The 16,202-nt window shown below is 55.9% G+C and overlaps 1 protein-coding gene across 1 annotated transcript in view; it reads left to right on the top strand.

The window, feature by feature from the left end:
* The window catches only part of PRKAG2 (protein kinase AMP-activated non-catalytic subunit gamma 2), a 270,738-nt gene that overhangs the window by 54,075 nt on the left and 200,461 nt on the right, over positions 1 to 16,202 (top strand). Inside the window, exon 2 of the mRNA XM_077761602.1 lies at positions 13,745 to 13,816. Within this exon, the coding sequence (XP_077617728.1) occupies positions 13,745 to 13,816 (72 nt within the window). The remainder of the gene's footprint in view (positions 1 to 13,744; positions 13,817 to 16,202) is intronic.

Genomic DNA, 16,202 nt, shown 5'->3' with positions numbered 1-16,202 from the left:
GCAGAGAGAGAGAGAGAGAGAGACCCAGAATCTGAAGCAGGCTCCAGGCTCCAAGCTGTCAGCACAGAGCCTGACGCGGGGCTCAAACCCATGAACTGTGAGATCGTGACCTGAACCGAAGTCGGATGCTCAACGGACTGAACCACCCAGGCGCCCCAGCTGCCTTTTTTTTTTTTTAAACAGCAAGAGCCAAATTAGCAAATGGGACCAAAAACTACATTTTAAAAAGAGCTAGACCCTTGGCCGTTTTGAGTGTCATTAACCTGCCCCGTGGGCGCCTCTGGCCCAGATGGGGTCCCTGGACCCCTTAGTGGTCGCGGGCTCTGACAAGGGTGCAACGTGCTCCCAGAGCAGTCCTCTTCCACCTGAGAAGAGCTGATTTCCTGCGCGGAGCTGCGGGGCGCGGCCCTGGAAGGAGGGGGGAGCAGGCAGGTACCAGCTCCCGCCCGCTGTGCGCAGGACCCACCAGCCTTCAGTCGGCGGGTCACCGAGGTTTCTGTGGTTCCAGAAAGTTCTTGGAGCGGCTGCTCACCCTGATGGCCATGACACAGCTGCGGAGGATTCCAGGAAGTAACAACTTGACACAAAGCTGATGAACGACAAAGAAGGGCAGTCTGGGGCAGGAGCTTTGGCGCGGGAGGAGGGCAGATGCAGAAATGCCAGCATTGGAAACGGCCGCGTGCAGAGGTCACCACTGACATCCACCACGTGCCCGGGACAGCCAGGCCCGCGCCCCAGGCTCGCGTCGCACCGGCACCCTGTAAGATAGTTTTGTTGTCGTCTTGTGGAATAGAAACGGATGCTAGAAAGTCACAATCCACTAGAAAGAGCGTAGTGTGAGAGAAAGTTGCTAGACGTTGTGGTACCAGGATTCGGTCCGTGACTGTGCGATGCGGCTTTGAGTCAGACGTCTCTGGGTGTCCGTTACTCCCCCCGGGACAGAAGGGGATTGATTGATTGATTTGGAAGATTTCTGAGAACATTTCCAACTGTAACACGCTCTCACTGCATGATTCCCCCAGATTTAGGTGTGGGGAGGCCAGGGGGTGCGCAGCCTGGGCCACGTGGGTACGGGTGCTGACAGAGACCACTCTGAGGGGGTCCCAGTGGGGGGGCGCCCCAAGGGCATAATTCCTGTACCGGGTCCAGTGGTGGCAGGAGGCAAGCCCGTGTGGGTCAGAGCAGGGGCCGGGGGAGGGATGCACCGGGCTGGATGAAGGGGCCGGACGGAAGGAAGGCCCACCTCCATGACAGTAAAAAGGCGTGGTTCTTGGTCTCTTTCCTCCGTGCATATTTCTGGGTGCAAAATACAAAGAGAGGTCAGAAGGCTCTGACAAGATGTGCATTTTATTCTAGGTCCGTATGTGTGTGATCAAAGTTTATGAAACAATGAAATGCACCAGTAAGTGTTCTAGTTCACATTAAAAAATGTTCTTTAATGTTTATTCTATTTTTGAGAGAGAGACAGAGTGTGAGCAGGGGAGGGGCAGAGAGAGAGGGAGAGACACAGAATCCCAAGCAGGCTCCAGGCTCCGAGCTGTCAGCGCAGAGCCCGACACAGGGCTCGAACCCACAAACCGTGAGATCATGAGCTGAGCTGAAGTCAGACGCTTAACGGACTCAGCCACCCAGGTGCCCTTCTAACTCATGCTTTTGCACTTGAATAATCCACTAAGCTGATTTTATGATCCACTGATGGGTTTGGACTATTTGAAAACTAATGGTAGCCAGGGGGCGCCTGGGTGGCTCAGTCGGTTAAACGGCTGACTTTGGCTCAGGTCCTTGATCTCTGGCTCAGGTCCTTGATCTCAGTTTGTGAGTTCAAGCCCACGTCGGGCTCTGTGCTGACCGCTCAAAACCTGGAGCCTGCTTTGGATTCTGTGTCTCTGTCTCTCTGCCCCTCGCGCACTCGTGCAAGCTCTTGTTCTTACTCTCTCTCAAAAATAGATAAACATTTTTAAAAATTTAAAAAGGAAAAAACGAATAGCTCCAGATGCTCCTGGAACAACCAACTCACCCAGGGAGGGACAAATGACAGCAGCCCCCTCCATTACGCCGAGTACGGAAGCCCTTGAATTCTTTTTGACTCTGAACTCCTTGTATTTTTCAGTCTGTACCCTGCTGGCTGGGGAGCAGGTGGGCGGCTCAGCAAGCAAGGATGGAGAAGAAATCCTTGGGTACCTGCAGGAAGGGGGAAGAATCATTTGATACATAGTGTTATAACTATGGGCAATTGCTACTCTGAAAATTCTGAGCCGGGAAGCCCTGTGGGTATCAGCTCAGCTCCTGGGCAGAGCCGGAGCCCCGGAGCCTCGCTGGGGAGGTGGATGGGAGCAGAAATGAGGTCTCTCTGAGCCCTGACACTTGCACCAGATGCTCCTGCATAGGGCGTGTCTCCAACCCAGCCAGCAGCACTGTGACCTTATAAAAATGTTCCCTGGGTGCCCAGTTCTACTCAAATTTACAGTGACGCGCTAGCAGTTTGCCTTTGAGCATGGACCAGAGCCGCCTAAGGTTCCCCGTGGTGCCAAGTGCTGCCGGCTGGAGGGGGCCAGGCAGGGTGAGGGGCTCGGGCGTGACGGAAGGCCATTTGGGTCTGTGGGATGCACCCAGCGACACCTCCACGCTCCCTGGGGGTTGGTTTTTTTCTTCATGAAGGGGACATTAGAGTGTGGGAGCCGCATAATTACGGTCCCTTGGCTGGCCAGGCAGTACATGTCCCCCACGGAGGGTTCAACGCCAAGGATAGACAGTCTCGGCTGGCGGTTTGGCATTTTATTTGTGAGTCAGTCAACCCCCTCCAGAAACCCACACTGGGTCTTTTCAAACCCTATCTTAAGACTTGTCTCAGTAAAATAGTAAAATGTCAGAGCTGAAAACAGCGCTGGGAATGAAGGGCTGTCCCTCCTGTCACAGACGGCTCATGTGTCCAGTCTGCTCTCGCCTTGGGAAGTCCGCAGCCATCCAGGGAGCCCAGTAGAGCATCCTTTCCTTTTCACGAGATCTCGGTGTCTCCCGCACTCTGAGCTGTCGTAAGTCGTTTATACCTCAGGCTGAATGAGTTTATGAGCACCTTTTCCATATCAGTTCCGTTTCGGGGAAGGACCGAACCCTCATTTGAGTCTTGCTGTGTGCCTGGCACTGAGGAAGAACGAGTCACTCAGGTGAACAACGCGGGGCCCTTGCTGTCAACGGATTGCCCGTGTGGGAGGGAGGAGGGCAGCGCGAGCGGGCGCCCGGGGGAAATTCGCACGACGCTCACCCAGCTCGTGATGAGAGAGCGACTGCTCTCTAGAGATGAGGCCATACTGTGACGGTGGGGCTTCTCTGAGTCTGGAGTCCCCTTCACGTGCGGCACGGGTTCTTTCGGGACGGTAAAAATACGCCTGTTGGGCTGTTTCCTGTTTTTCCACTCAATTCTGCTGGGATGGGAAGCCTTTCCTGTCCGCCTCTGTCCTCTGTCCAGCTGTTTTCTTTGGGGGCGGGGGGGGTCTCGTGTGGCCCTTGGCAAAGTGAAGGCTCAGCTGTGTGTCCAGAGCCCCCTGCGACCGAGTGGGCCCCCCTCTCCTTCCGGCGGGGGGAGCTGAGAGCCCCTCCACCGCTGCCTGGACCCCCCCCCCAAGGTGGGCGCCCTCCTGCTGAGGTCCAGGACTCTGGGTGGGTCGTGGCTCCCAGGACACAGAAGCAAGAGGAGAGTGAGATCTGCATCCTGTGCACATCATTAGTGCCCGTATGTTAGTGTGAATGTTACGTTGTAATTAACTAATATTTAATGATACTATGTATATCATGAGGGTGTGTAATATTCCCTTAATACACACATCTGTGCTATATGCCCTTAATATAAATGGTCACAAATGAATACATTAGGTGTACATAATACATAACAAACACATACATACACACACACACAAATACACGAAGGGTTTGTTTGTTTGTTTTTTAAAGTGTTTTATTTATTTCTGAGAGAGAGAGAGAGAGAGTGTGAGCAGGGGAGGGCCAGAGAGAGAGGGAGACACAGAATCTGAAACAGGCTCCAGGCTCTGAGCTGGCTGTCAGCACAGAGCCCGACGTGGGGCTCAAACCCACGAACTGTGAGATCATGACCTGAGCCGAAGTTGGACGCTTAACCGACTGAGCCACCCAGGTGCCCCCGAAGGGTTTTGTTTTAAGGACTTAGCTCATGCATTGGTGGAGCTGCTGAGTCCTAAATCCAAAGGGTGGGGAGTTCAGTTAGGAGCTGGTGCTGACGTCCTGGGGCAGAAATCTTTCTAATTTTGAAAAGCTCAGGGTTTGTTTTTGTTTTGAAAGAGAGTGAAAGAGAGAGAGGGCACATGGGTGCATGCAAGCAAGGGAGGGGCAGAGAGAGGGAGAGACTGCCAAGCAGGTGCGGTGCTGTCTGCGCAGAGCCCAACATGGGGCTCAATCCCATGACCGTGAGATCATGACCTGAGCCGAAATCAAGAGTCGGACGCTTAATGGACTGAGCCCCCCCAAGGCGCCCTGGAAACCTGGTTTTGCTCTAAGGTCTTCATCTGATTGGGGTAAACCCACCCACTTCGGGGAGGGTAATCTCCTTTACGAAGTCACGACCCTAGATGTTCCTCTACAAGTACCTCCAGCAGCAGCACCTACGCTGGTGCTTGATTAGGCCACCGGAGCCTCTGGCCTGGCCAAGTGATAGTAAAATTATCCATCGCTGATTCTGTGATGGCACTTGGTGGACTGGGCCCACGGCTCCCCCCTCTGTGACGTCTCCCACCTCTCAGCACCTGGCTTGGGCTGGAAATACCACCTGTGGAGATACGGATTGTTCTGGATTGAGGCAGCAACCTGCAACCCAGATGGCCCCTGTTGGTAGCCCCCAGGGAGCGGGGGGCGGGGGGGGTGGCTGCCACAGACCCCAGCCTTCCTCCTCACAGTGTCTCCTCCGCCTTCCTGGCCCCTTGCTGCCCTCCTCGCCGACCCACCCGCCCTCCCTCTCCCTTCTTCCAGGAGGGAACTGGGGGCTTGGAGAAAGCAAGGAACCGGATTGATTCCGGCTCCTAATCCTCGGTGGGTAGCAGAGGCTGGGCTCTACCTGGCCCGGAACATGTGCTTCTCAGGGGGCCCTCTGGGGGCCCGAGTGAGGAGGGGCAGGGAGGGGCCCTGGGAACGTGGGCCGGGCGCCCTCACGCCTTCCAGAGCACAAGTCCCCTCCCAGAGCACCAGCCGCTGCCCCCTCTGTGCAGCGCCCTCAGCTGTAAGGCCAGGAGCCCGCGGGGACCCTGCAAGCCTCCGTGTAGCGATAGTCGAGCAAAGCCTGCTCACGGGCCTGCTCACCTGCGCACGAGGTGTCGATCCCCCGACCTTCGGCGTGGGGAGGGCACCGAGCCTGCTCCCTGCTTACAAGGACGCACAGCCGATGTCTGCGGCACCTGTGCAGTGGAGGTCAGGCCGGGGTTGAGTGCAACGTGACAGACCACCTGCGCTTTCCAGGTTGACAGTTGACCCGGGACTCAGGGCGGTGTCCTGGTGACACCCTGTGCCGTCTCCGGCCTCGACTGGTGAGGACAGGTGTGTCCCCGGCCAGAGCCCCCCTCCCCCAAGACCCTGGGATACGTGAGGTGCTCCAGCCTCACCTTCCAGAGTGAAGACCTGAGGCTCCCGGAGGCTAAAAGGAGGGGGAGTTCTGGAGAGAAAATGGTTTACCGTCCGGGGCTGCTGTCGAGCTAGCGAAGCCACCGGGCGGGGACCTGGGAACAGCAGCGGGACAGAGTGCTTCCTCGGCACAGGGCAGGGGCAGGCTGCCCTCCTTCCGCCCCTCCCGGGGCCCAGGGCTCCTTTTTTGGAGAAGGGCCAGCCCTGTGCAGCGGTCAAAGTACTTTCCTTGGCACGGAGGCCCAGGGCAGCTGGCGGGGGGGGGGGCCTGAGCCAGCTGTCGAATCAGTCGGGACCCCCAGGTGGGGGGCATGGGGCAGGCAGGGCGGCTACAGGAGGGGGAGAGAGTGGTTTTCTTTTCTTTTTTACATCAGGAAGTCTCTCAGACAGCAGTCAGCAACCACGATGCCCTCTGTGGAAAAGCAAGAGTTCTGGAACTTCTCCGAGAGTTAAGTTTAGGCTTTCCCTAATTTGGCCCCTGTCCTTCCCCTGTTACCGAGTTCCAGCGATTCAGGGTTTGTTCCTTATTTTTCTGAGAGCGGTTATATAACGTGAATGTTTTTCAAAGGCTCCAATTGACCGTGGCTCTGGTCACCACCCCCCACATTGGTACCAAGAACTGCCCGTTGGGCGGCTTTGAGGGATGGCGCTCACCCAGGCCATCTGGAGACACCTCGTTTGTGCCTCCCGCCTGAGGTGCTTGCCAAGGCCCACACCGCAAGGGGTGGACTTCAAGCTGCAGCAGATCAGATACAGACGAGGCTAAATCACGAGAGCAGCAGCCCTTGGCGTGATGGGGACGGGGGGTGGGGGGAGGGTCAGGGACACGGGAAGGCAGGGGCGCTCCACGTGGGACCTGGGTGACCAAAGACCAGTGATTCCGAGCACACTGCTCACGGCTTTCCTGGAATCCCGCCAAACGTCCACGAGGATGCACCTGGCATTTGTGCCGATGACCAGGTGCTTAGATCGAGGGGCCTCAGAAACCAATGGAATAAGCAGAGGGTTGGCGCTTCGGAAGCAGAGTAAAGTCACGTCAAGATAGAAAGAAGTATGGCTGGCCCATAACCGCCTCATCTCTGAGGCATCAACAGGGACGTGCCCTCCCCTCTCCACAGGTGCAGCCCATGTTCATGGACACTCTGCTCCCAAACCCAGAGCTTCAAAAGCAGTGGGGATGACTTAGAAGCCCGAGAGTAGAAGAAAATTATTTTGGGGACTAATCGTGGGAGGGGAGAGGGTGCATTTTACTTCTTTACGGGGTCCTGATCCCAGGACGACATTCCGTTGCAAGATAAACACCCAGACCATGGGAGCTAAAAGGCGTCTTCTGGAATTATCTAGTTAAACCCTCTTACTTGAAAGATGAGAAACTGAATGCAGACGTGCCTGAGACATTCCTCCCCACCCCCCGCCCCGACGGTAAACGGTAGACCTGGGGCTGGAACTCAGCCTCCTGGCTCCTTCCTTGTGCACGGGTCGTGTTCTTGTGTGCGGGGGGATGTGAGACCCGGCTGTTCCTGGATAGGGCCCACCGTCAGCCGTTCCCGAGCCCAGGGCAGCTCCAGATGTCACTGGTGCCCCGTGTGCTCAGGTCTGCTCGGCGGGAGCGGAGAATGGAAACCATCCTGGATGTGTTCCTTCCTCAGTAGGAACCAGCCCGCTGCTAATTGCACAGGAATGTTCTATCGTGACCCTGATATTTAAAACCCCTGGTGGGCCCTCAGGTGCAGGCTGTGGGCCCCTGACCTTGGCAGCCTTTCTGTTTGTCCTGTATGTGTGCCTTCGTCAGGCCTGTTCCTGGGGTATCCCAGCTGCATCAACAAAGGAGTCTTGTAAGACGAAGCATTGGAAATACCGAAAGGTCAGAACCACGTCTGATCGATATGCACTCACCTCTCACCTGCTCTCGGGGCTCAAGCTTGAGTAAAACAGCCCCTGTCCGTCAGGGATTCACAAATCAGTGGGTTGGGTACAGTGTAAAGTCCATTATCTTCTGGAGTCCAGGATGGGTGGCGAGGACCTGAGGGAGCTGTGTGTGAATAAGACCCCAAACTACACAAAATGTAGGCACGCCAGAACGTGGAGTGATGGCATTTGGTGGTGGGATGCCGTTCTTGGCGGCAGCGGCGTGAATTACTTTTAATTAAGAGCAGGCTTTAAAGAGAAAGCATGATGAGCTGCCTTGGGGATGAATCGCTGAACTGCACAAAGCCTTGCTCAGCCTGCCTCTCCCCCGGGGTTATACCCATGCCAAGGATACTCATTTTGCAAGGAAGAGCTCTCCATCTTCCCAGCCTCTGATACGAAGTTGGTGTTTTTTAATGGAGCTGAGGCTTCAAGGAGGTGGCGGGATTGAACAGAAAGCGCTCTGAGCAAGAGGGTGTGGCCCTGGGCTGTAGGGCGTGATCAATACAGTCTGGTTGTCTGGCAAGTGGCTTAACCTCTCTGACCCTCGGTATCTTCATCTATAGACTGGGATGATATCACTTGCCTTTTGTATGGGTATGGGCTGCTCAAAGGACCCAAGAAAGATTTAACAGAGACAGGCTATGGGGCAGATTAATGACAGGTCTATTGCTGATAACTTTTTTGTGGTAGAATATTGGCTTTTGCCTGAATTTCTGAAGAGGGGTAGGGATGGGGCCGTGGGAGTTAAATGAGCTGCTTTTTTTTTAAATGGTTATTTATTTCTGAGAGAGAGTGTGAGCAGGGGAGGGGCAGAGAGAGAGGGGGGGGCAGAGGATCTGTCAGCACAGAGCACAAACCAGGCTTGAACCCATGAACCACGAGATCGTGATCGGAGCTGCAGTCAAACACTTAACTGACTGAGCTGCCCGGATGCCCTTAAATGAGCTACTTGTAAGGTCAGCTCACATCTCAGGAATTTCCTCAAACTTGGGGCTTTGGTCTTTTGTCCTTATGCTTTCCTGACCGGCGAGCGTATCCGCCCAAATCCTGAAAATGGCTTTCCCCAAAGAGCCTGATACTCCTCTCCAGAGGTGGGCAAGGCCTAAGATACAGCACGTGCTGCTGATGACAATCCCAGAGTCTCCCGGCAGCAAGCAGGTCTCAAATGTCTCCTAGCACCTCGACATGGCCCAGCAAAGTGCCCACCCGGCACCAGGGACGGCCTGCCTGGCTGCCACACGGGAAAAGGAGGTTCGGGGATGGTGAGGAGACGATAGATCAGTGAGGAGAGCGTGAAGCTCTGGTGGGAATTGAAAATCTAGAAATACCGTGAACAGAGTACGTTCCAGGAGCCTGGGCCTTCTGGAATGTCAGCTGAGCTCAGAGGCCAGGCCTCAGTTATTTCACCAGCTAATAGTCGTGTGGCCACCGCTGCAGTTAGAGATTTTCCCATACCTAGTCTCCAAGGTGTGGGCCGTTTCTTGGTGAGCTCTGAGAGATGAGAGCCAAGATTAGCATTGTGGAATGTGGGGCGGAGGAACCTTCCGGCAAAGCCCGCCACTCATGCCGAGGGACTTCTCTATAGGGATGCTTGACCGAGCAGACGCACTGCCGTGGTCAGATGACTTGGGGTTTCGTGAGCTCACACTGGTCAGAAATAGGGGTGGGGGACTGGCTGCGGCCCCTCCTGACGGCCACCCGCGGCCACAAGCCACCCGCAATAGGAGCCAGACTAGCATTCTGGTCTCTCCTCCTCCAAGACTGTCCTAACATGAGTCATTTAACCACCGGTTGCTAGATGGATGCGTAAGGAACGAATGAGTATTTGTGCGAAGGCTTTCGCGTGTGGAGACTGCTATGCTGCACAAATGTTGGAGGGTAATGATTGTTTGAAACCGGAGAGGAATGTACTCATTAAAACGGGAGATAAGCACCCCCCACCTTGTTCCTCCTCACTTCCCAGGGAACTGCAGCCGCGTGGGGCCTTCTCCTCCGCACCGATGCGCAGCGCCCCGCCAGCTGCCCGGGGGAGGAGGTGCTGATCCCAACACTGCCGTGCGCCTGCTGTGACCCGGGCACACACAGGGCGGAGAGGAGGAATAGCTTTCCCTTGTCCCCGGATGAATTCCAAGCCTAGTTAGAGAAATCGGCTCATAAACGATCCGAACACGGCACGCCAAGTCCTGTAACAAACGTTTCTCTAAGGTACTGTGGGGACACAGATAAGAGAAGAATTAATTCTGCCCGAGGGTGGCTCCCCGCCAGAGACGACATGTGAATTGGGCTTTGCAGGACATGTAGGAGTTTGCCCTGTGAACCAGGATGGCGGAGGGGGGGGAAGACCAGCAAAGCCCAGAGCGGGTAGAGAGCTGGGAGCATTTGGAGAATGACAGTGACAGCCAGCACTGGCCACTCGTGCACGGCCCTGGGCCAGCTCTGTGCCAGAGGCCGGCGCTATCCTGGAGGGACTAAAGTGAAGCAGGGTTGTTCTCTTGGGGGTGGGGAAGAGCGGCCATGACAGAGGTTCGGACATGGCCTGAGGGGGTGGGGCTGAAGGTCTCGGAGGCCTGAGACGATTAGGTGGCCTGAGAGAGAGCTGGAGGGGAGGGTGCAGACCTAGACCCCAGCAGCCAGAAGGGTGGCGGAACAGACTGGGCCACGAGGAAGCCTGGGTACACAGGAAGCGATGCAACATCGCTGAGCAAAATTAGAGAAAGACACAAACGCGTGGAGAGGTAGCTCATGTACGTGGGTTGGTAAACTCAACATTGTCACCCAAAGTGACCTACAGATTCAGCACCGACCTGCCAAAGTTCCAATGGCACCTTTGATTGAAGAAATAGAAAAATCTATCCTAAATGGATTTGAATGGAAATTCAAGCAACCCTGAGTCATCAAAACAACTTAAAAAAAAAACAACAGGGCGCCTGAGTGGCTCAGTCGGTTAAGTGTCCGACTTCGTCTGAGGACATGATATTGCAGTTTGTGGGTTCGAGCCCCGCGTAGGACTCCGTGCTGACAGCTCAGAGCCTGGAGCCTGCTTCAGATTCTCTGTCTCCCTCTTTCTCTCCCCCACTCTGCTCGTGCTGTCTCTCTCCTTCTCTCTCAAAAATGAACGGATTTTTAAAAAAATATTTAAAGCAAAAAACAAAGTAAGATGTTTCATAGTTACTGATTTCAAAACTTACTACAAATTGCAGTCATTAAAACAACATGGTACCAGCCTGAAGACAGACATACCGCCCAGTGGAATAGGCTAGAAAGTCCTAAATAAACCCTCACATCCATGGCCAAACTGATGTACAACAAGAGTGCCAACACCATTCAGTAGGAAAAGACTGTCTCTCCTTTCATTTTTAATGTTATTTATTTCTGAGTGAGAGAGAGAGCGCGCACGCAAGCAGGACGGGGCAGAGGTGTGGGGCGGGGGCGGGCAGAGGATCCAACACGGGCTCTGTGCTGACAGCAGAGAGCCCGGTGCGGGGCTCGAACTCATGAACCATGAGATCATGACCTGAGCTGAAGTCAGACGCTCAACTGACTGAGCCACCCAGGTGCCTCTCTTTCATTTTTTTGTTTATTAATTTTAATAGACAGAGACTATGAGAGGGGGAGGGGCAGCGAGAGAGGGAGAGGGAGAATCCTAAGACGCAGGACTCAATCTCACAAACTGTGAGATCGTGACCTGAGCTGAAATCAAGGAGCTGAGCCACCCAGGCGCCCCAAAAGCAGTCTTTCCGATGCAGGGTGCTGGAAACCTGCATATGCACATGGGAAGCAGTGACGATGGGTCTTCACCTTATACCATGGAGGAAATCTGACTCAGAACAGATCACAGATCTAAACGTAATAGCTACAGCTAGAAAAGCCTTAGACGACAACACAGGGGAAGAGCCTCTTGACATTGGATTTGGCAATGAAGTCTTAAGGATGACACCCACATCACAGGCCACAAAGGTACATCCGAGGACACAATCACCAGAGTGAAAAGGCAACTGGGAGAAAATATGTGCAGGTCATGTATCTGACAGAAAGGTAGGGTCCAGAATACCTAAAGAACTCCTACCAACTCAACAACAAACAGCCTGGTTAGTAAATGGTCAAAGGACTTCTTGAACAGACATTTTTCCAAAGAAGATATACCAATGACCAAAAGCAGCTGAGAAGATACTCAACATGACCGATCATTAGGGAAACTCCAATCCAAACCACAGTGGGATACCATCGCATACCTGTAAGATGGCTAGTACAAAAACAAAACAAACCAAACAAAAGAGGAGACAGCAAGTGTTGGCGAGGATGTGGAGAAATTGGAACACTCGTACAGAGTTGGTGGGACTTGGAAAGTGGGGCAGCTGTGTGGAGAACAGTATGGCGGTTCCTCGGGAGTGTTGAAAATAGAACATGTGATCCGGACATTCCACTTCTGGGTATTTACCCAAAAGAATTGAAAGCAGGCCCTCAAGGAGATAGTTGTATACCTATCATGTTCTTCTGCTGGGGCTGCCATAACAAAGGACCGCAGAACGGGGTGGCCTTATTTTCTTGCAGTTCTGGAAGCTAGAAGTCCCAGATCGAAGAGTCGGCAGGATTGGGGTCTTCTGAAACCTCTCTTCTTGACTCGTGGATGGCCGTCTTCTGTCTGTGTCTTCATAAGGTCTTCTTTCTGTGTCTGTGTCTGTGTCTTACTCTCCTCTTCTTAATAAGGACAGGGTCCGCCCATATGACCTCATTTTAACTTAATGACCACTTTAAAGACCTGTCTCCAAATACAGTCATGTTCTGAGGTTCTGGGAGTCAGAACTCCAGCCTGTGGATTTGGGGGAGGCGGACATCATTCAACACCCACGTTCACAGCAGCCCCATTCACAATAGCTACGAGGTAGAAGCCACCCAAGAGTCCATTGATGGTTGAGCAGATAAGCAAAATGCAGTCCACCCTTACAGTGGAATATTATTCACGTTTTTAATGTTTATTTATTTATTTTGAGAGAGAGAGGGAGTGTGCATGCACGTGAGCAGGGGGAGGGGCAGAGAGAGAGAGAGAGTATCTCACTGTCAGTGCAGAGTCCGATGTGGGGATCGATCCCGCGACCTCGAGATCACAATCTGAGCTGAAATCAAGAGGCAGACGCTCAATGGACTGAGCCACCCAGGTGCCCCTATTACTCACTTTTCAAAGGAAAGAAGCTTTGACATAGGCTATAATGTGCATTATGCTAACTGAAAGAATCTAGTCCCCCCAAAAGGCAAATACTGCATGACTGCACCTACGTGAGGTACTGGCTTGTCCGATTCATAGAGACAGCATGTAGGGTGCTGGGTGCCAGGCGCTGGGGGAAGGGATGGGGAGTTGTGTCACGGGGACAGAGTTTCCATTTTGTAAGATGAAAACGTTCTGGGGGATGGTGATGATGGCTGCCCAGTGTGAATGTCCTTAATGCTCCTAAGCTGTACACGCATAATGGTTAAGATAGTGAGTTCTGTTACGTGTTTGTTACCACGATAAAAAAGGAAAACAGAGAGGTTAAGGACGCAGGCAAGTTCTCCTGCTGGACTTCCCACGTGGGGCTTCTTTCCGGGGTGTGTGGCAGCGTTCACCAGGTGAGACCCGGGGAGGGAGGAGCAGAGCTGAGAGTGGAGGGATGCCGAGTGTGGGTCCACACCGCCCCTCTGTCCCACCCGGCTGCCCCGATCGCTGTGCCCCAGCCGGCAGCCCGGCTGTCCCCGCCACAAGGCCCCGGCCTCTCTTTAGGAAGAGATCTCTAGGAAGAGACGCATCCTGGATGCCTTCCTCGAGCCCCACGTTCTGGGTCCTGAGATGAAGTCCTGTCCATCAGCCTTCCCCCAGGGCGCCGAGAGTCCTGCCCTCCACTGCTGTTCTCATCCTGGGGCGCTTTCCCTCCTGCCGCTAGTCGCGGCCTCTTCTCCTCACCCCTTCCCTGGGGGGGTGGGGGGCAGCGGCCTTCTCTTCCAGAAGGGAATGTGAGCACGGGCAGGATCTTGGAGGGAGCTGGCATGATGTCATCCCTCCTTCGTCTCTGCTTGCATCCACAGCCCTCCCTGGTGGTCCGTATTTACGCAGGACCTAGGAAGGGGCGGCGATGGACACATAGTCAGCGAGGCCCCTGGACGAGGCCGGATGGGCACCCGAGGGCCACTCCATTGACCACAGGCTCTCTTTCCATCCTAGGACCTGAGTTCCTTTGCCATGCCCCTCCTGGACGGAGACCTGGAGAGCTCAGAAAAGCATGCTTCTCGTAAGGTAAGGCCACCCTTCTCACAGCATCTCACGGCCCACCTGGGGTGCCACTGAGGCGAGACTCCCTCAGCGAGAGCCCAAGACAAATGTCCACCTACACATCCACCTGTGCTCCCACCTGCTCATCCACCATGCTCCCACCTGCTCATCCACCTGTGCTCCCACCTGCTCATCCACCGTGCTCCCACCTGCTCGTCCATCGTGCTGCCACCTACGCATCCACCTGTGCTCCCACCTGCTCATCCACTGTGCTCCCACCTGCTCATCCACCTGTGCTCCCACCTGCTCGTCCACCGTGCTCCCACCTGCTCATCCACCGTGCTCCCACCTGCTCACCCAGCGTGCTCCCACCTGTTCATCCACCTGTGCTCCCACCTGCTCATCCACCGTGCTCCCACCTACGCATCCACCTGTGCTCCCACCTGCTCATCCACCTGTGCTCCCACCTGCTCGTCCATCGTGCTGCCACCTACGCATCCACCTGTGCTCCCACCTGCTCATCCACCTGTGCTCCCACCTGCTCGTCCACCGTGCTCCCACCTGCTCGTCCACCATGCTCCCACCTGCTCATCCATCGTGCTCCCACCTGCTCATCCACCGTGCTCCCACCTGCTCATCTACCTACACATCCACCTGCACACCCACCCACTCATCCACTCGTGCTCCCACCCGCTCATCCCCCTTACTCCCACCTACACATCCGCCTGTGCTCCCACCTGCTCATCAGCCTATGCTTCCACCCACTCATCAGCGTGTACTCCCACCTACACATCCATCCGTGCTCCCACCCGCTCGTCCACCATGCTCCTACATGCAGTTCCCGCTGCTTACCCATGGGTGCACCCGGCCGCTGCTGGGATGACACACCTCGCCTGGGTATGCCCCTCACACGCCGGCTCTCTAAAAGAAAATTTTTTTTTTTTAGTGTTTGTTTATTTTTTGAGAGAGAGAGAGTGTGAGCAGGGAGGTACAGAGAGAGGAACACACAGAATGTGAAGCACCTCCAGGCTCTGAGCTGTCAGCACAGAGCCCGACACGGGGCTCGAACCCACAAGCTGTGAGATCACGAGCTGAGCCGAAGTCGGCCGCCCCACTGACTGAGCCCCCCAGGCGCCCTGTCGCTGGCTGTCGAATCTGAGACCCTCCTGGGCTTTTTCCCTCCCTTTTCCCTCTGGGCTCTTCTCCCTCTGGGCTGTCCCTGAGGGAGGCCAGGGCGATGTGGAAGAGCAACCATTAGCAAAGAGAAGAGGCTCAAAGTATCGGTAGATGGGAGATCCTGAGAGCGTCCGCGGCTTTCAGCTCCTCCCGGCAGGGACAGCCCCCACCCCGTTCCGGGTGTCCCCCCGTCCCTTTGGTCTCCCGGCCACGTCTCCTTGCCTCTCTCTTTAGCTCACTGCCAACTCTGCCCGCTGGTCTCGTCTGGCGCCGTGTAGGGTCGGGCAGCGAGAAGAGGCGTGTATCCCGTGAGCGTCGGTGGGCGCGGGGAGAGAGGGGAGGTCGAGGCAGCCGGCAGTCAGGAGGGAGGGTGGGGCAGAGCTGGGGCAGCGAGTCCTTCCTGGGCCTGCTACCCACGCCCCGGGGCTGGGGGGAGGCCTCAGGAGGGGCCCAGCCGCGCGGGGGCCGTGGGCAGTGTCTGGGCCTGGACGCCCAGGCCGCACGACTCGGGGGCTGGGGCCAGCGGCCTGGGCCCGGAGCCTTCTGCGTGGCACACACGTAAGGCAGGGTACTGGCTTGGGCCCGCGGGCTTCCGCTGTCCCTGTCCCGAACGAACCAGCGACCCGATGAGCAGTCGCGGTGGTCGAGCCCGAAGAGCCGCTCAGAGGACGCCCTCAGGAAGGAGCCGCGGAGCCCCCAGCCCAGCGGGACACTGTCCGCGGCTGCAGGGCGAGGCCTTCCTCCTCCGGGGTGTGACGCCGTGAAGCCCCTTCCTTGAGCCGAACCCCTGAGGCGGATCCGCGCACGCGGTCACGACACACGGCGAGGACGGAGGCCTCACCCACCCGCCGGCCCCCGCTTTGGCGGTTCCCAGAATGTTCCGGAGCAAAGTCATTGTCACCGATGCATGACGGGAGCGGAAAGGGGCCATGAGGGTTTACGGCACCCCCAGAGTGTCCTTGGAGCCCTGTGGGGCATTGGCGATGGTGACGTCTGGCACACGGGCCGTGGCCTGGCTGGGAGAGGAGGCCAGACTCCCAAGAAGGTAGCGAACGGTTCCCGAAGGCCTGACAGCGGCGCAGGCCACGGAGGGACCTGGGCGCTGGTTAGCTGGGGAGGCGCTTCTCCCCTGCACCTGCGGCCTCCGGTGTAGCCTGGAGACCGGCCTCCCGTGGAAGGCGTGGTGGACAAAAGTGGACAGGATGGGGCGCTTGGGATTCCCTCCTCTCCTGAT

The sequence above is a fragment of the Crocuta crocuta genome, unplaced genomic scaffold (genome assembly GCF_008692635.1).
Source record: "Crocuta crocuta isolate KB4526 unplaced genomic scaffold, BGI_CrCroc_1.0 scaffold408, whole genome shotgun sequence".
Lineage (NCBI taxonomy): Eukaryota > Metazoa > Chordata > Mammalia > Carnivora > Hyaenidae > Crocuta > Crocuta crocuta.
The sequence above is the reverse complement of the archived record's forward strand: the minus strand, read 5'-3'. Positions and strand labels throughout refer to the sequence as shown.